Genomic DNA, 21,864 nt, shown 5'->3' on the forward strand with positions numbered 1-21,864 from the left:
GCCCTCCGATCTAAATAATGATATTTTAGTTTGTAAATAATGTCTTCAGATCATCATTAAGGAGGGTCGGTAACCAAAGTGTTTAGCTTTATTGTGACATTAACATACAAACTAAATTAAATCGCAACTTTTACCTAACCTCAATCTATTGCCCTTGGTGAGGTGATATATTTACTGTAACATTTCCCCCTAAAGAGCAGTTCAGTTAATTAATTTCTAATCTGAAAACTTATCTCTTTCTCGCATGGAAATATTTTAAATCACGCTAATTCAAAAAAAAAAAAAAAAATATCGCTCACAAAATACTTGAGAATCATCTTATCCCTTTAACAAGTAATTCCAAAAATACAGAAATTAAAAACCGATGTGTAAATCGCTCATAGCTATAAACGGAATACCTTGTTAAAATATAATATTGTGGTTGAATTATTACGTGCTTAGATGCTTATTTAGTGATTCGAGAGGTTAAACTCGAATATGCTAATCGATATTCGCTGGTGATACTTTAAATTACGAAATCAATCAACAATTTTTCGTCAAATTTGAACTAACCGAAAATTGGTAAATATTGTACCAATAGTTTAGAACGAACAGAGGTTGAATATTTGTGCCTTTTAATGTAATACGTGATAATCCGATCATTAAAACAAAAGTTATTTGGATGTTCAGTTTTTTTTTTTTTCGCATTGTAGAAGATGTTTAAAAATATTTCTTTTCATTTTTCTGATTTACATTTAAGTTTGGATTCAGCTTCTTAGTTTAAAACAAAGCATTATCAAGCCTGATTTTAAATCTTTTATTGAAATAAAATGAAAAATAAGAAAAAAATAGAAAAAAAAATTAGAACACGTATGTACGTTTTTTTTCTAGCTTTAAGCATAAAATTTCGAACCAACAGAAACATTTATCAAACCTTTTGTTTAACTTAACTAGATTATAACACTCATAACCTGTTTGACAATACAAAGTTTAATTTAACGATGTTTAAAACAACAATATTTAAACAGGCTCAGAACTGGCTTATCGAAGATAACATATGCAATGTAAACGAATTATCACAAACGTCGACTGCAATCTATCACATTTCAAAGTGATGGAGCATACGAGAAAGTCTGCTTGGCGAGGATTTAGCATAATTACTCAACAACCTTGTAAAAGGATATCAACCTAAAACCGACCATTCTACAAACAATTAGTATGCCACAATAAAATACACGATAATTAATAACGTGTCTCTGGAGGAGCCTTTAAAGAAAAACTGCGTATCCAAATTATCCCCTTAAAGAAAAGAAATTAAAAAAAAAAATGAATAAATAATCGAAAAATATTCACCAGCGCACATCCATCATCATCTTTATGCAGATGAGGGGAAATCGTATCGGGAGGGAATAAAAGACATTCTCTTTCTTGTTCGGAGCGCCCTCTATTGAGCGAAAACTTCATCACACAACTCGCTGTTGCTTTTCCTTTAGTGATTCAGGTGTAGATGGATGAAGAAGGACTGGATACATGATGCTGCGGATCGTGCCCAAAATACCACATGGATTCTTGTTTTGCTTTTCTTGGATTGATTCTATAATAGAATAAAGCAAAGATTCTTTCTTTTTTTTGTAGTGAAAAGTGTTGATAGTGTGAAGGATTTTATTTACGGACGGATTTTCCAGCCCTTTTTCAACTTAATAAATATATTTGAAATACTTTGTTATATTTTGTATCAACTTTTTTTTGTTGGAAGAAATGGCTGAATTGGAAATTATGTCTCCCATCGCTCAATCTATATTGCAGTGGGATAAAGCATGCCAAGATGAGGTAAGATATAAACTGTTTATTAAGAATTTAGCTTTTTTTTTAAATAAACTCATAAAACTGATTGATTTGACCGACGCATTTTACGTAAGTCAAGTATGTATGCTATACAAAAAAATTAAAACCTGAGATATGTATTTAAATTATCTTGTTTCTTAATACTTTATTATTTGAAAAAATGTATTTCCGTCTAAAAATAATAATCTTTTTAATCAAATTGTTGCGCAAGCTATGTTTAAAATACATTTTCTCTCTTTTTGATTTGTTGTTAAAATTATTCCAATTAAATCTCACTTGATTGTTTTAAAATATGCAAATTTATTTAAACTTGAAAAAATTTTTAAATTTTTTTTTCTAGAAAATTATTTTTATGAGTAAGGTACAGGCGGAGTGCTAGGATTTAAACCCGACAGGAAAACTGTAATTCCCGTGCATAATCGAACTATTACTCGTCGAGTCTTTTTTTTTGCAATATTTTATTGAAAACGTTATAATTTTAGACAAAAAATGACTCACTATGATTGTTTTAACATTTTTTTGAAAACGTAACTAAGAATTAATACGTTGTATTAATTTATTAGATTAAAGTCTGCAATCTTTTTCCATGGGGTGGACGCTCCGATCTTTGGGCAGTTACCTCATTTTCCTCCCTTGGCACCAAATCTCGTAAGGGTGGTTATATATTAAAAATTGTAAAAAGTGACTTTATTTTCTTTTTCTTTAAAACTTCGTTCTAAATGAGCCTCTCATGTAAATGAAGTGCCGCATTAATTTTAAAACAACTAACATACTTAACTTAATACGGAAGACATAAAATTTTACAATAAGTAGTCGTTTTCAGAATTATATAAAGTAGCTTGCTCTTAACGTAAATTTTTATTACCGGCTTTACGTAAGGGATAAAACTTTAAGCATATAAAATTTAAAAAAAAACTCAAATTATTGTTCGAAATGATAAATGTAAGTAAATTTTTGTTAATTCACTATCGCTTAACATTCCTAACGCATGCTTAAGACACAAAGTTTTATTTATGATTTAATAAATTAACATTTTTAAATTCAGAATAAGATAGAAATAAAATTTAATAAAACTTTTTGTAACTAATATTTTAAATTACTAAAATACAATTAAGAAAAAGAAAATTCACCCTGTGTTTTTTTTTTAATTTTAAAATTTCTTTAGTTTAATCAGCTGATTACTTATAATAGAATAAACATAATTAATGACATTTGAATCTAATATACATATTACTGGCAATTTCTTTCCTATTATTTTTGATTTTTCTGAAACTCTTTTAAATTTATTTCAACTTTGAATGCATATAAATTTTTTATTGATGCAAAAGCATACATTTTTTAGGCTGCAGAATTAAATATAATTAATTACGTAACTGCTGATTTTATTTCTTTCTTTATTATTATTATTTTTTTAAATAAAATAATAGTAATTTTATAAATTAATTCTTTATTTTTATGCAAATATTTTTTATTTTTTTCGTAATACGTATAATACGTAATGCATTTTCTTTCTTCACTTTAATAATAGCTGTTACATTTATTACATTTAGTATATCTGTTGTTACATTTAGAAACTCTGTTGTTACATTTATTGTAACTCAATGTTGTTATATTAAGAAACTCTGGCAAGTGTAATACTTTTCCTGATTTCATAGAAAAGTATCCCATTTTTAGCTTAAATTACTTTACAAAAAAACCTTTAACTCACAACCTGTAATTAAAACAAATGTTAAACCATGGTCGACTTTTAGTTAATTGTAGTATGCAAATTGGTTTTCAAAATCTAAAATTTCAACTATTAATGATTTAAACTCTGTAACGAGAATTTAATCTATTCCTGTTATGAATAATACAATTCGAATTATTTTAAATAATCGACAAGTTTTCTACAAACACGTACGTTTTCGGGTGTAAAGTTTTATTTATTTTTTATTATATTAAATAACAAGGGTTTCCTTTTTATTTACTTGTTTTTAGTGAATGTCATATTTTTATTGTTGTTTCGCTATTTGTTTCCTGTGTTTATTTTTTTAATTCACGAGTAACATATTTTTTATAACTTTAGATATAAAATACTAATAAAATATAACAATATTTTAATATATTTTTTGAATAAATGCTTATAAGATTTGCATATTTGAAAAATATTTTTCATAAATGCAATTTAGTTCATTTCCCTGAAATTTTATGTTACAATATAGCGCTATGAAATTATTAACAGCAATGTTACATTTCACCAATGCACTTTTTTTCGGAAATTACGGTGTACGAGATCATAAAATCAATCCCCAACATCAGTTCGTAAGAGTTAGAAATTATTTATTTATTATTTTATAAATTATTTATTACTAAATTATTATTTTTAAAATTATTTATTTATTATTTTTTATAGAATGAGTTTTATAATTTAAATGTTTAACTTAGACATATTTGATTACTTCTCAATTAACAAATTTAAATAGGAATATAACTTATGAAATTATTATTGGCTAAGCCAAACTGTATAAAATTCGGAATCAAATTTACGGTAAAAAGTACTCGTACCCTGGGTGCATCATCGGTAAAATCCATTTTAACATAAAATTGATATTTACCGTGAAATTTTGTAACGTAATTTATTTAATTACAGTTTGTCAGTAATTTAAAATTTCTGTATATAAGATTTTTTGACGCTTAAAACTTTCGTTAAAATGTATTTTATCGAAATATGTAATTTTTTTTTGCATTCTTGAAAACTAATTTGTTTTCCTTGAAACAAATTACACTGCGATGTTTCCAATGTATTCAATCTGGTTGAATTGGTCTGAACCATCTTAAAAAAATTTTAATTCCATAAAATTAATAAATAAGCACGAGATAAAAATTTGAAAAATTTCTTACGAAGCTTTCCTTGCATTCTAATACAGATTATGCACAACATTTGATATTTTTATACCGAAACACTAAAATAATTCATTGTCACTAAAATTTTTCTTACAAAACTTTCATTCCATTCTAATACAAATTATGCACAACCTTTGATATTTTTATACCAAATCACTAAAATTATTCATTGTCACTAAATTAATTGTCACTAAAATTTTTCTTATAAAGCTTTCATTCTATTCTAATACAGATGATGCACAACCTTTGATATTTTTATACCAAAGCACTAAAGTTATTCATTTTCACTAAATTAATTGTCACTAAAATTTTTCTTATAAAGCTTTCATTCCATTCTAATACAGATTATGCACAACCTTTGATATTTTTATACCGAAACACTAAAATAATTAATTGTCACTAAAATTTTTCTTACAAAACTTTCATTCCATTCTAATACAGATTATGCACAACCTTTGATATTTTTATACCAAATGAAATCACTAAAATTATTCATTGTCACTAAATTAATTATCACTAAAAAATTTTTTATAAAGCTTTCATTCCATTCTAATACAGATTATGCACAACCTTTGAAATTTTTATACCAAAGCACTAAAGTTATTCATTTTCACTAAATTAATTGTCACTAAAATTTTTCTTACAAACCTTTCATTCCATTCTAGTACAGGTTATGTACAACCTTTAATATCTATATACCGAAACACTAAAATTATTCATTGTCACTAAATTAATTGTCACTAAAATGTTTCTTACGAAACTTTCATTCCATTCTAATACAGATTATGCACAATCTTTAATATTTTTATACCGAAACGCTGAAATAATTCATTGTCACTAAAATTTTTCTTACAAAACTTTCATTCCATCCTAATACAGATTATGCACAACCTTTAATATTTTTATACCAAAGCACAAGAATTATTCATTGTCACTAAAATTATTTGTAGTTAAACAACATTAATGTTTGATTCCCGGCAATAAACGCACCGCGATAATCCAAATGTGTATTCTAGTATTAGTGCAATCTGATTAAGTTAGTTTGGTTAATCCAACTAATTTGACATTGAATTATTTTTTTTTATAATTTTCAAATAGTTAAGTTTAGGATAATTCCATTTTAACGAACCTTAACATTTATGTACCTTTAATTCGTTTCCCTGCAATAAATTAAACCTTGGATAATTTTTTTGAATTTTAAAAAAATAATTTTATGGTTGGAAACACCTCTGGCTAAACTTACTTCACACTCCTCCATATTGCTATATGGAAACTTAACTCATTAAAATCATTAACTACTAAGTTAAACGCGTTGGCTTCCCTGCAATGCTCGCACTTCCATTTCATGAATCTTCCAGTATCTATTCAATCTGCCTGATAAACACTGTGTGTCCAATTGGTGAGTATAGTTAAATGAAATACATTCTCCCGGTCTATTAAAGGAAGAGATATATCTATTCACAAGTTGATGTAATTACGGGCAGCCCGGATAATAACGGTCGTCAGAACTCATGATACACAATATCAATTCTTGTCGTAGCCTGTTACCTTAATTAGCGGTTTCTATCTAACGTCGAAGAATTATTCTTGACATGGTAGCAATTCATTTCTTTTGTAGCTTCCTTCCATTTATGGATAATATGAGGAATTGTCTGAGAAATGTTTGGATAAAGTTTCAGAATCTTATCCTTACAATATGAAAACTTGTTTGAAAAATATTCATGCATTTATCTTAATTAAAAATTGACTTTTCCATTTTTAAAATTGTAATGTAAAGTTACTGATAATAATTTAAAATTACAACAAAATGCAATTTACGCTACTTTAAAATTGTATTAAAAAGTAACTGATTAGATGCAAAATGGTAACAGAACTCATGATACACCATGTGAACTCATGCCATAATAATTTTACGTCGAATAATTCTTGATACGTGAACAAGTCATGTTTTGCAGCTTATTTTTCTCTCTTTTTTGGATAATATAAGAAATTAATTGTCTAAAAAGATATGAAAAATATTCTTCTATTTTATTTATTTATTTATTTCTCAACTTTAATCGAAATTAACGGTCTTAATTTTAAAACTGGAATTTATACAATTCTAATATGATGACGTCAGAACTCTTATTTCAGTTCACTTCAAAAATAAGTAAAAACACAATTGATTAAAGACAAACAGATAACAATATGAAATAAACTTGATTTTACGATGAGCGTCGAACCTATCACCACAAAAGTGTCCGCTACAACTTAAAGATTGTGTTCTACAATAATTGAAACAACTTTAAAATTGAAGAATGAAATATGTAATTCAACTTGAAAGTGGTAATATCGATAACTGATTTAACTTTAAAATAACTGATGCAACATAAAATTGTAACAGAACTGATGATACACCATATGAATTCTTGTGGCAGCTTGTTGCTTATTGATTTTTATTTGACACCGAGGAATAATTCTTAACATGGGATCAATTCATTTCTTTTGTAGATTCTTTCGCCCTCCATTATTGATAATAAGGAATTTTCCGAAAAATGTTCCGATAAAGTTTCAGAATCTATCGTTACAATATAAAATTTCTTCTAAAGATAATCAAGCATTTTGTTTATTTATAATATTAACTAAAAATTAACTTTTTCAATCTTAAAATTGAAACTTAAGTAACATATACCCTTTTAAAATTGTAGCATAAAGAAATTTATACTACTTTAATTGTAACAGAATTATCATCTTAATTTTAAAACTGGAAAGTGTCCGCTATAACTTAAAGATTGTGTTCTACAATAATTGAAACAACTTTAAAATTGAAGAATGAAATATGTAATTCAACTTCAAAGTGGTAATATCGATAACTGATTTAACTTTAAAATAACTAATGCAATATAAAATTGTAACAGAACTGATGATACACAATATGAATTCTTGTCGCAGCTTGTTGCTTATTGATTTTTATTTGACACCGAGGAATAATTCTTAACATGGGAGCAATTCATTTCTTTTGTAGATTCTTCCGCCCTCCATTATTGATAATAAGGAATTTTCTGAAAAATGTTCGGATAAAGTTTCAGAATCTTATCCTTACAATATGAAATCTCTTTTAAAGATATTCAAGCATTTTGTTTATTTGTAATTTTAACTAAAAATTAACTTTTTCAATCTTAAAATTGAAACTTAAGTAACGGATTCCCTTTTAAAATTGTAACATAAAAAATTTATATTACTTTTAAATTGTATTATAAAGTAAGTGACAAAATGTTAAATTGTAACATAGCATCATGATATACAATATGAATTCATGCCGCATCCGTTAACTCTAATTATTGTTTTGTATCCTAACCTTGTTTTATATCTAACTCCGAGTAATTCATTTCATATGAGCAATTCATTATTTGGAGCCTCTGTCTCACTTTTTTTTTTTTTTGAATAATATGATGAATTGTCTTGAAACATTTAGTGCATCAAATTTCAAATTATTTTCGCGATACGAAAAGTTCGTTTTTAAAATATGAAAAATGTTCATCTATTTTCTATCGATTTATTCGTAAACCTTTTCAAAATTAACTGCTTTAATTTTAAAACCGCTACATAAAGCATACACTACAACTTTAAAATTGTAGAATGAAATATGTAATTCAACTTTAAAGTAACATACGATAACTGATTTATATTTAAAATAACTGTTTGAATATAAAAATGTAACAGAACTGATGATACTACATATGAATTCTTGTCGTAGTATGTTACCTTAATAATTGATATTTATTTAACGTCGATCTATTGACGTAGAAGCTATACATTTCTCCGATATAGCTTCGTATTTCTCCTTTTATGGTAATATGATGAATGTTTGGATAAAGTTTCCGAATCTTTTCACCATCAATGTTCTTTTCAAAATATTCATGCATTTTCTTTCTTTATTTCCAAACTTGATAGCTTAGTTATCTAACTTGAAATTGATTGACAGATATCATCTATTTCCTAGAAAACTTTTCATATATACTGTATAATAATTTCGACTATGTGTGTAGGAAAATATTTAAAAGTGCAGCCTGAAGTAACTGATAAAAATTCAAATTTGCAACGTGTAGTAACTAATGCAATTTTAAAGTTGTAATTCAAAATAATGAATTTATAATTGTAACGCATAGTAACTGATAAAAATTAAAATTATAACATGAGGAGATAGATGCTTGTAACATAAATTAACTGATAAAACTATTAAATCGTGACTTAAAATAACTTAATGATTCAAAGAAAATTAATTTATAAAACTTTAAAGATGAAATGTAATATAATAAAAATAAAGTTTAAACTAAGTTAGTGAGCAGTAGATGATGAAAACGTTTCGCACTTGTTTAATCTGTGATTTAGAATGTTTCTTGAGAATAAAAAATAATTGTGAAAAATAAATGTATAAACTATTTTGTTTATATTAAACTCCTCATGAAGACAAAATACATATAATTGCTGGAAGAAATATTAGTTTATATATATATTTTTCATTTTTTTAACAGTCGTAACTTTTTACAACATGACAATTTTTGTACTATGGTATTTTTTATATTATGGAAAATTTCTTATAACAATGTATTTTTTTGCGGCATATTTTTTTAAAAGTTAAAAGTTTTTTTTTAAGAGATCGTTATTAATTTTTTAATGGTCGTGATTTTTAATAGTTTTCTTTTATTTTAAGTCAGAAAAATTTAATTTAATTTAGTAATCTCTAGCAAAAAATGTATATATACATAATTATTCTGAATGTTTAACAAATATCCTGAATGCCTAAAAAGATTATAAAATTTATCAAATGAATTAGCCTCTATAATAGAAAATTATATCTGAAAGTTGAGTAACAGCTGTCATTTATATTTTTAAAAAAATCATAAAAGTTTGTGATTGTGTAATCTTTTTTCGAGATATCCATCTTAATGTTAATTATATTCAGTATCAATCATACAAATTAATCATTTCGACAACTGTTGATCCTTAAGATAAGGCAACATTCGAAATTGTGCAATTTCTCTTGAATTCAATATTAATCATATAAAAAATCAACCTTGCATGTAAAGCACTAATAACTTTTTTTACATCTACAGCTCCCCCTTGCATCGAGAAATTTCAAACAGCCTTATTAATTCAATAGCAACTTCTATAATCGCAGAATACAATGCAACACAACAGACAATCACCATTTCCAACTGTCACTACCAACAAACGGAAATATTTTTGCATAATAAAAACTCATGACGAAATTTATATATCTTTCCTAACCTTCACAGTAGCTGTAGATATGTTTTTTTACGAACGTAAACGCATATACATAAAAAAACAAAAAGAAAAATTACAAAAAGGCATGTGTGCACACCAAATTGTTTTTCCTGACAGCTTAAAAAGCTCAAGAAAAATGTTTAAAGATGCATTGTCATTTCACTTCTAAACTAAAAGAACGAATCAAAATTCCACCTTGATTTATTTTTTATGGCAAATACTGCGTATACATTATAATTCACCAACACCAAGGAGTTTGGAGAAGTTTTTTTTTTTTACAGTTATTCGGTGTTGAAATATTCATACATTTTTTGGGGTCCTCGAAAAAAATTTCCTTTTATATATTTTATTTTTTGTTATTTCTTTTCCCTTTCCTTTACGGTATATAGTTATTTATTCGGCTTTTGTATTTTATACGAGGTTCATCTTTTTTCTAGAGCCATCAATATTGCTGGATATCTGTAGTTCTTTTAAGTCCCATCAAAAAGCGATAGTTTTATCGCAGAACTTTCAAAAATGTTTCTGATATCTGAAGTGAGGGGAATTTTTACGAAACCAATATTGCGTTTGTTTAATAGTTAACTGAAATATAAGAAGTTTAAGTAATGTACGCTAAAGTTAACTATAATAGTTGAGGAATAAATTTCGTTTTTATTACTAAGATATTGTATTCTTGTGCGGGCATAAATGCAAGAAATAAAAGGTATTTGGAATAGATTAAATTGCTTTTAAATTGCAATTATTTTGGAAATCATATACAAATATGATTTTCAACATTTAAGTTAATAAAGTAATTTAGTTTTGTTACATTTTTTTTCCACTCAGTTATCTATGTTTCTGTAATTTTTTTTTTTAATTTAAGAAATAATTAAATTTTTTATTCAAAAAAGAATTTATCTAAATATTGTTATTTAGGACCATTAATTTTTTGTAAATTTTTTTTAAATGATTGAATGTTGAACTGGTACCATGAACTTTACAACATTGAAAAAAGAATCGGAATCAAATTATGGTTTAAATGTAACGATATTTTTGGTGCATTATCAGTAAAATTCATTTTATCTTCAAATTTATTTTTACCGTAAAATAACATACCATAATTTTTGCAATACTATTTATTTAACAGTGATTCAGTGATTTTATGGTAACTATTATTGTTAAAAATCATGTTTCTTGATGCATAAAAAATTTGGTAAAAAATCAATTTTACGGTAAAAATCGATTTTACGGTCATCCTGAGTGCCGATACTTTTTTACAAGAATTTGAATCAGATTTTTTTTAAAAATGTACTGTAAAAACTAAATTCAAACTAATTTTCAGTTTAGGTAGAACCATATTATCAAGTAATAGAGTTAAAGACAGATTATATTCTATTTTATGGAGCTGTATTATGCAATATTCGACAGTATTATGCAATATGCCACCCAATATGGTGTAGTTGTAGTGAGCTCAAACGATATTTTGATTCAAAATCAGTCCAAAATTTCAATGCAATAATTTAAATGAAGTACAAATGCAATAATTAAATGATAGATTAATCGTGTTATTCAATTTTTTTTCTGTTTTATAAATCAATTTGGAAGAAAGTATATATCTAGTTTAAATTTAATTATAATGAAATTACACTAAAAACTTAATTTTCAAAGTAACTGAAACAATTATGAAAACAATACTAAGATCTGACAATGAAACTTACATTGGTTTGTTTTTAGGTGACTGAAAATAAGTAAAAACGAAAACTCTGGAAACTGTGCTTTATAAAATTTACTTAATGAAATTTAAACAGTTTTTTTAGTTATAAAAAGGTTTGTTATAACTTATTTAAAATTTTAAGATTCGGTTTTTTATACGTATTAAAATTTCACCTTATTTTTCATGAAGTGAATACTAATAAAACGGTAAAAATAACGATTTAGGTTTTATTAGAAAATAAATTTACTGATAAAACGATAGCAAAAATAAGCTAAGGAAGACGTGTAAAATAATCAATTAATAGGAAACACCTGATTGTTTTTATTTAAAAGGGGCTTAACACGTTTAAAGTGGTCGTTTCTTTAAATGGATGTGTTTTGTCACTTAGTTTCAAAAATGAATTACAATTAGATTTCTTTTATTTTTCTCTAATCATAAATAATGACTTTTTTAAATTCAAATATAATGTTAAATTTTCTAGAAAATTTAATTTAAAATTGATATTTTTATTTAAAGGGTAGTTAAATAAATGCTTATTTTAATATATTTATAATTTAATATGGCTAAAAATTTAGTTTTGTACACTCTAAAGAGATTTGTTATGTAACCTCAAACCCCAATTTAACGATAATAAAAAATTACTTAAGAAAAAAAAAAGAATGATCTTAGTGAAGTAAGTAGTAGTTTATTGAAGTAGCTATTATCGTATCAAAAAAAATTCTATTGTGCTATTTTCTAAACATATTGGGAATTTCAAGGTTGTTCAGCATTAACAATTGTCAGATCATATAATACAGATCTACTAAATAATTAAAAACAACAATTATGATCATAAGATAGGATGGCGAAAAAAAAAAAGGATTTTCTGTTAGAAAGTTACCTTTGGTCAATCAATCAATCAATCTAATGGAACGATGCCCCTGAAATAACAATCGTGTTCTGTGTCCCTTTTATTTTCTACGGACCGTTACCCACCTGACAAATTGTGATCAAGAGGTTTAGTTGATTCACGCGAATCACACGTGGATCGAGCACGCCATTGATTTAGTTTACTCGGCACTCGTATTTTCATTTTCTAAAGAAAAATTTATGTAAGTAAAATAAAATAAAAATTATCAAGAGTAAATATAAATACTAAGTAAACACTAAGCGAATTATTATTTTAAACGATGTATGAATATTGGTGTTATCCAAAACATTTCACTGAAATTAATTGCTATGTGAATTATTTTTTAAACAATGTTACCCTAAAGCAAGGGTCTGTCCAGACATTTTGAAAAAGGTCCGTTTTTGTAAAATTGTGAAAAAATTACTCGTAGTTTGTAAATACAAAATAAACGTTAAGACACATTCTTTCAACCAGGGTCCTGCTTTTGTGAATTTGTGCAAATAGGGTCCGGTTATTGCAAAAAACCTATTCAGGGAGTTTTTAAATTGTAAAGACATACAAGATCATGCTCAACACTGTAAAATTATAATTAAAAAAATTTAATTTTAAAAAATAAACAGCAAATGCTGTTTCTAAATTAGAGATGCAACATGCAAATATTTGGTACTTAGCCTATACTGCTGAACGCAGGATATTCATTTCGGACGAATTAAGGAAGAAGCGTCTGTCAAAGACAAAACTTAGTTCGTTTACAACTGTCTTTCTTTCCTCTCCTTCCTAGGAAGGGTTAATTCGATTAACAAAACAATAATGAGGATAAACAAATTTGTGAAGGGTCCGTTTAAAAGATAAATTATTTTGTGAAGGGTCCGTTTTTATGAAAAGATATTTTGTGAAGAGTCCTTCAACGGACCCAAATTTCTTCCAAACAGACCCCTGCCCTAAAGTATTAACTAAAAGTTAATGAAGTGCATTATTTTTAAACAATGCTGTTACCAAATGAATATTGCTGTTATCAAAAATAATTTACTAAAAGTAAATGAAGTGCATTACTTTTTAAACAATATATGAATAGTGCTTTTTCAAAACAATTTACTAAAAGTGAATGCTAAATGCATTATTTTTTAAACAATGTTTGAATATTAATGTTATCAAAAATAATTTACTAAAAGTAAATGAAGTGCATTATTTTTTTTAAACAACATAGGAATATTGCTGTTTCTTAAAACAATTTACTAAAAGTAAATGTTGAATATATTATTCTTAAACAATGTGTGAATATTGCTGTAACCCAAAAAATAACTAAAAGTAAAAGGTAAATGCGTTACTTTTTCAAATACTGAATGGATATTGCTGTTACCCAAAACAATTTATTAAAAGTAAGTGCTGAATACATTATTTTTTTAAACAATGTATGAACACTGATACCTGTGGCAAATGCGTCGATTTTTTTAAAAGAAAATATCGATTTTATGTCATATTTTTAAAAGAAGAAAGATTTAGGATTTTGAAACTGTTTATTATTCATTTTTCGATTTATAGAAGAAAATTTATAGTCGACTGAAAAACCGAGAGTGGTCGTTAATTTATATTATTTTCAACCTGTGTCAGGAAAACTAATATGTGTCTCTTGAGTATCACAGTTAAGAGTTATAAAAAAATTTTTTGCTGTGTTTAAACAAATATTTTACAGCATAATACATTCTTGCAAGACTTTGTTTTTGTAATACATATATATTCATTAATAGCAAATATCGTTTTTCAAAAACCTGAAAACATTTTATTAGGAATTCTTACCACATATTTATATATTTAATTCACTGTGTTTTGAACGACAATTAAACTTTAATTTTAATATTCAAACGTTTTGCAAATATTAAACGTGAAAAAAATTGTTAAAATTATCTCTTCCTTTACATTATTATTCATCTCTCGACGAATTCAAAACATCTAAAATAAAAAAAAATAAAAAATTGGGAAGAGGTTTTTTTCTTCGGGACATAAAATGATAGTCACACAATCCCACAATCAATAGTAGCCTTCAATCAATAATTTTTATCAATCAGGATAATGTATCAAAACTTATTTGGTATTAATAAGTCTATGACGAGTTTATCAATTTAATTTGACCGAAAGTACACTTTTTGTCGAAAAACCAACAGCCATTTTGGTTGTCATATTAACACTATCTTGAGATTGCACATTTATTTCTCTTAACATCTAATAATAGCTCAAAAGCATATGTTACGTGTTTACAACATGTCCTGCCAGTGTGTAATAATACTTGATTAAGAATACGTATTAACTTGAAATGAAGTAATCATTCAGACCTTTTTTAGAGTTTTGCAGCACCAAAATCGAACAGATATTACACCACAGTCTTCAGAGTGTAGTTAGAGTAGTAGAAATAATTTTAGACACATTTTTATTGAGAACTTCTTTACTTGAAATACAGTCGCTTATAATTTAATATTAACGCTGTCTTTCGAAGCTTTGTCGAAAATAAAAAAGCCATAGTTAAATTTCTTACACTCAAAGCAATGCGATGATTTTTAACTTATCTTGTCGTAAAAAAAATATTTGGGCTTTAAAACAGAAAAACAACTTAAATATTTTAAAAGCTATTAAAGTTTTTTTTAAAAAATCGCCAATTTAGCTATATTTCTTCGGCTAGAAGAAAATTATCAAAACCGCTGCCGTGTTCTCAATTTTTCATAGTTTTATGAACCCAGGTAATGCAGCATTGGAATAAGTTTTTAAATATTAAAAATTTGGACCACAAACACTTTTTATTTTCACTAAACAGTGGCTTTTCTGCATATTAACGTCTTGACCCAAGAGTAACAGTGGCAAACTCACAGTATATTATTTGCAAAAATGCATAATTTCATTTACGCCTAGCCTTCAAAAAACAGCCTTAACTTACATTTCCGACAAATTTTATCACTCCAGTATATCCTCCTAAAACCCGAACTTTAAATAATGGCCGAAAATGCGATTATTATTGAAACTTAATTATTTATTTTTAGTTATTTTCAAATTATACATTGGTTAAATGATTTAATTTTTAATTATTAGCTTTTTTGCATGCTGGGAAATATTTTTATAATGTAATAAGATATTTATGTGCAAAAATTTTCTAAAATGTTACTTGGATCGAATATCTTATGATTTTTCAAAGTAATTAAAAACTTCAAACAACAATTAGATATTTGCACAGAGACAACTACTTTGCCAAGGCATCAAACAGAAAAATAATTTTAAAATATTAATTAAGTGATAAAATTGCACTTAATGTTGCATAATATATTGGAGAGTGGATCTTAATAGGTTATGTATCAAATATATATCAAAATATGAAAGTAATTGGTATCTGGCTGTAACTGTCATAGTACATAAATATTTTTTATTCGATAACGGTTTAGTTTTATGAACTGGCAGAAGACTTTTAACTCGCAAATGAATGAAATATTAAGCTGGAATTGAGTCCGCGGATATCCTTTTAATTTCATAAAAACAACATTTTTTTTATCTTGTTTCATTTGCATGTAAAAGAAACCAACTATAAAACGCATTGTTTTCATTGATGTCTTGACCAATTTAACATTTATATTGTTATTTCTGTATTTTTAAGTTTTTTTTTTACTGTTTAAATTACATTTATTAAAAAAAAATAGTTTTATCTCTTTTTAAACGAGTTTATATTATTCAACTAGAACGTATTTGTTTAGTAATAATTTATATCAATTGAAATCTTTTCGTGTTGGCCTTCTGTTGTTTTAAAAGATGCAAACGATTGATTTTTGTAAATGTGATTAATATCGAATGCTCATACTTGAATTGAAAGTTAGATATTTTCTTTGAAATTTCTCTACGAACCAACAGTAAACTTTTGTTCGCGAAGAATAGCAGCAAATTTTTGTTTTATTTATCTGTTATTATATTTCTATCTAATGGCAGAGCGTAGCACAACAAATGAAGTGAGTCCAATACCGTTGCCAGATTTACACTTCCGCAATTCGTTCTTTTTTCTCTTAAGCAAAATTTTTGTTGTTGCTTTATCAGAAAATGCAGTTCTACGTGTGCATAGGAGCAGTCATTCGAAACCAACGCATTGACTAGACCATCAAGCATTTTTATTTATTTATATTTTCATTTTTTTTATTCTCTTTCGAACATAACAGACGTTATTCATTTCTTTTATCCGAAGTTATTTTGTTAAATACAACTTTTTCTGTTGTTCTCAAAATCGTTTGCATCTTTCACTTTACTCATTTTTTTTCGCAATTTATGCTTTTCATTTTTTAGTGTAATTTTTGTGAATTTCACAATAACACATACTTTAAATCAATTAAAGTTCACAATAATTGAACACTTGATGTCGTAATTCTGTATAAACCCACCTGAAATACCCACTTTCATTGAAGCTAAATTACTTTTAACGTTTCATTAACTCTAATTTTTATAAAGATTTTTTTTCTGGATATAAAAAAACACTACTTTATGAACTTTATTTTTTGGGGGTAAAGTACACACTTAGAAAATTGGTTTTAATATTAAACCATTATTTGGACCAAATACGACGTGAATTTATTGTAACTTTATAATCGAGCCATGCTTTTGCTATATAGTTAAACCGTGTGACCATATTAAAGTTAAAACAAATTTGTACGATAAAGTTCAATGCTCTCCAAAATTTACTTCAGTGTAGATCAATAATGTTAGACATTCTTGTTATTTTACATAAATAATAATGAAACATCATTTGTTTAGTTATTCTTTTTAATGTTTGAAAAGTTTACGTGTTTCATTGTTTTTTTTTTTTTTTAAGATTTTAAACCCGAACAAGACGAAATTATTTTCTTTGTTCCAAAAAATATATTAAATATGAAAGAGATGATTGATAATTTGATTTACGTGCTGTGATATGGTTCCTTTAGTCATAATTTATAAAATGAAAGCAACAACAAATAAAATAATTAATTACGATATTGAAATGTCATTGGAAAAATTTATGTTTGAAAATTAATTAGAAGATAAGTAATTTTTAAAACTTTTATAATTTTCTAAACGTTTTTAACCTAAACAAGACAAAAGTAGTTTTTCATTTATTTTTTTTTTTGAATTCCAAAAAATGCCGGTGTGAAAAGATGATTGATAACTTTATTTACGAACAGTGTTATGGTTTCCTTAGTCATAGTTTATAAAATGAAAACAACAAATAAAAGAATTATTACTATAAATTTTTGAAATGTAATTATAAGAATTAAATTTTTGAAATTCAGTTTCCAGAAACGATTATTGAAAGTTAATTAGAAGAAATTTTTTTTTTTGAAACTTTCATAATTTTTTAAATGTTTTTAACGAAGGTAATGTTTTAGTTCTTAAAAGAAGTTAGGCATGAAAGAGGTGATTGATAACTTTATTCATGGACTATTTGATATGGTTCCTTTAGTCATAATTTTTAAAATGAAACATCATATAAAATATTTTTAAAAAATATATAAATCATTTTAAACAATAGCAATAAAAAATAGACGAACGTTTAAAAAGAAAATAAAGGTATTTGAACCACCTAACGGACTTTCAACAATTCACCCTTGGAAATTCGAATTTTGGAACACATTGACCCATCATCCTTGAAGACTGTTGAGGACTTCCAAGGTCATCGTGGCAATTGACTTCACTGACCATTCAAGGCTCTGAGAGGAGGGTGGAAATTCAAGTTTCGTTTACTTTCTAACCATTTTCTGATTTGAATTGATAACTAATCAACCCTTAATGTCGAAGTTCAGGGGTAATTCATTTATAAAGGTACTGCAGACTGAATAAACGTGTTCCCACGCTGACAAACAAAAATAAATCCTTTGCAGAAGGGCGTTGATGTCCAGATTGATTGCAATTCTGAAATTGCTCTCTACCTAAGGCTGTTGGACTAGTTTTTTAATTAAATCATTTCTAGTGTTATTGAAATTTCAGTCATTGTCACTCATGAGTAGGATTCAATACCATTCGAATTTTCTTTCCTTATTTACTCGTTTTTCTTGTTATATGAAGGGTATTTATCATTTAAAAAGCGTATGACATGAAGAAATGTTAAGAAAATTAAACAATTTTTTTATTAAAATCATAAAATTTAAAAAGTTTACAAAGTTTAAAATGTTTTTTTTAAAAATTAATAAGCGCAAATCACCCATTGAAAAATGCATCAATCTCTCATAATTCAAAAAGATAAGTATTTAATTAAATAATTTAAGAATTCATTTCAAGAATGAAAATTTACTTTTTATCAGATAATGATTTTTGAAACAAAATCACCTTAATGCAAAGTTTAATAATTTGTTTGAATTTTAAAAATTTCCTTTGATGTGTATTTATTTTCATATTTTTATTGAGCTTCCTTATTTATTTGGTAATTCACATTTGACGAAGGACCACGTTTTGTGAAATAAAGCTTTTAACAAGGTTTTCCAAAGCTCTTACGGCAAGGAAAATAAAAAAAGTCAGAGTTTAAGTGCCTTATCCTTGAAGCAAAAATATAATTTTAAAACTATATATGCCATCTTGCTGTAAAGACTAATCTAGACTTTAGAACGGAGAAATTACTAAAATATTTTAAAAATTATTAAGCTTTTTTAAAAATCGCCATTTTGGCGACATTTGTGCATCGAAATGAAAATTACCAAAATCAATGTCATAATCTCATTTTTCTTTTTAAAATTTTTATGAACCTGGATAATGCAGAATTGAAGTAAATTTTGAAATATTAGTAAATAAGACCACAGTCGCTTTTAATTTTTTTAAAAATGTGATTTTTTTTTTATATTGACGTTTTACGCCATTTTCAGACATCATAGAGGGCGCTGGCTAAGATAAGCAAAACATGATCTAACTGTCATGAGTAACTGTAGCAAAGTCACATCAGTTACGAAAGCAGCATATTATTTGGGGAAAAAAAGCATTTCACACGACTTTAAAAAACAGCCTTTTAAGATATAATACTGCTGTGGAATTAGAACAGTTATGCAACATTACTTGGCTAGAGCCCTTGGCTTAATTAAGAAAAGGCGCAAAATATGAGTATGAGGTATATTAATTTACTTTCATATTGCATTGTTTGGACTCGTAAATGTATATATTTATTAATGAAGAATTATTAATTATATTTAATTTAGGCTTAAAAATTTAGCCAGCCTAGTAGTTTAACTAGTAGAGATGAATAATTTTTTTTAAAAAAAGAGCAATTTGCGTGTTTTTAGGACCAAAAAATTTCCTTCCTTTATGCATGCACTAAATTCAAATTAAGAACTAGACTACAGATGCCACCCCAGACCTGCGAATTCAACTATCTGACGTAAAACCCAATATTTTAAGACCAATACTGATAAAACGACGTGATAAAAAAATTCATTCAGTTCAAAGTAATTAATAAAATTTAGATCATTACATATTTCCAAAACAATTAATAGTCTTTCGTTAGTTTATGTATTCACAATTGCTAATGAAATTTGTTCTCGGGGCTCCGTCCAAAGAAGATCGACAATTCAGGGTTCCGCAGTCGAAAGAATTGGGAACCGCTTAACTTTAAATTGTATCTTTACTTAAGCGTTATTTAACATCTTTTTTTTTAAAAGAAAAATAAACAAACATTACAAATGTGATTGTTTATCTAAACCTTGTCAATAGAATTTTAGTATAAACAGCTTGTAAATAAAGTGAACGTTTCTCTGACATCGTACATGCATCATTTTACAACTCGTTGAATATCGCCGGCAGGGCGACCTACAAGTGAAACCATTTCAACCCTTTTTAATTCTTCGGATAATCATCACTTCTTCCATGATCTAAAGAAAACTCATCCATACTTGAATGAAGATAAGATGAATTAGTTTTTTTTTTTTTTCCTTCCTAGCCTTCGAATTGATCGCGCTGCTTCGTTGAACGTTTTAAGTGTCAAGAGTGTTGCCACCCAGCGATGCATAATTCTGATTGAAAAGGAAATGGTAACGTTAGAAAGTAACGCTCTGGAAACGATCGACAATTGTTTTGATTTATAATTTTTTTTTTATCCTTTCCTTCGGGGGTTGAAGTTTAGATTTGCTTTCTTTATTTGTTTTTATATCTAAACAAGTATCGTTTCTTATGTATACATAAACGTTTTTTTTTCCAGCGAATAAGAATGATTAATATTTACAACTTGATCTGTTTCCGCTATCTTGTGTCTCTGCGTTTTAGAATTATTTCTGTTATATAGCTTTCTTTTCTCATGTGGAGCCGGGTTAAACATCATCGTGAAATATCGATGTTTTTAAAAATCATGCATCGTGCATAACCTTTCTTGCGATAAATTTCGATTAAATGATAAGTGTTGGCAATGATAGTTTTGCAATCAAATCCGAAATAGCGGAATCATTGTAAAATGAAAAATACTAATCATTGTAGATCATTGCATATAATAATTAAATACTATACTATTGAACATTTTATTGCTCATGACAATTATCGAAAGCGATATTATCGTGTCTGTTAATAAATTTCGTTGGGATAATGTAAACATAAGCTTATGTAAAAATAATGTTTCTTAGTTAAATCAGAATATTTTTGCTAATCATTGTTAAACATCGCTATTTCATTGAAATAAATCACGATTTTAAAATATTAACATTACCCAGTACCAGGAAAGAGGAATCATTACACAATTTTCATGTAATTCTTTAATATTATTTTTAAATAATTCGAGTATGTATTGAAAAATATTATTCTATTGAAATCTTTAAGACTAGATAAAATTGTCTCAAAAAAGGTGGTTGATTATTTTTTTAAAATAAGAATTATTGACGCGTATGTAGATATAAAAAGTTTTTTTTTAATTTTAAGAGGCAACAACACAGTTAAAATTTAAAATATTGTTTTTTTCTTAATAAAATATTTTTTTTAGAAAGGAAAATTAACAATAAATATTTTATACTATAATTTCAGATATTTTGAAACTAGTTAAACCACATTACCACAGCAACCTTACTTCTAACTAAGATGCAAAGTTGAACCAGTTTGTTATACACGGGGGGAAAATTCTGGTGAAACTACCTTACTGTAATGACATTTCTGGTAAAATAAAACTGATTTATATAACTTTAATATACGGTATTTAAACAATTAATTTAATAATTTTTGTATTCATGTGGTAACAGTTTACCAGAAATTCTAGTTTTCAAAAGTGTACTTCTTATTACCAAGCATTTAGTAAAAAATACAATACTTAAAAGTAAATTTATCCAAATAAATTGTTTTTAATGCCAAGGTGTTA

At 26.4% G+C, this 21,864-nt stretch overlaps 1 protein-coding gene across 2 annotated transcripts in view; it reads left to right on the top strand.

Moving 5' to 3' along the window:
- The window catches only part of LOC107437091 (uncharacterized), a 209,611-nt gene that overhangs the window by 70,642 nt on the left and 117,105 nt on the right, over nucleotides 1-21,864 (top strand). The window contains exon 1 of one of the 2 annotated variants that reach the window (XM_016048980.5): nucleotides 1,460-1,809. The exons of the other annotated variant lie outside the window; for it this stretch is intronic. Coding sequence (XP_015904466.3) covers nucleotides 1,738-1,809 — 72 coding nt within the window. The 5' untranslated portion in view covers nucleotides 1,460-1,737. Of the gene's footprint in view, nucleotides 1-1,459; nucleotides 1,810-21,864 lie in introns of those variants that run through there. 2 annotated transcript variants of the gene reach the window in all.

This window comes from Parasteatoda tepidariorum, chromosome 2 (genome assembly GCF_982258835.1).
Source record: "Parasteatoda tepidariorum strain Cologne lab strain chromosome 2, Ptep-v5.0, whole genome shotgun sequence".
NCBI classification, from domain to species: Eukaryota; Metazoa; Arthropoda; class Arachnida; order Araneae; family Theridiidae; genus Parasteatoda; species Parasteatoda tepidariorum.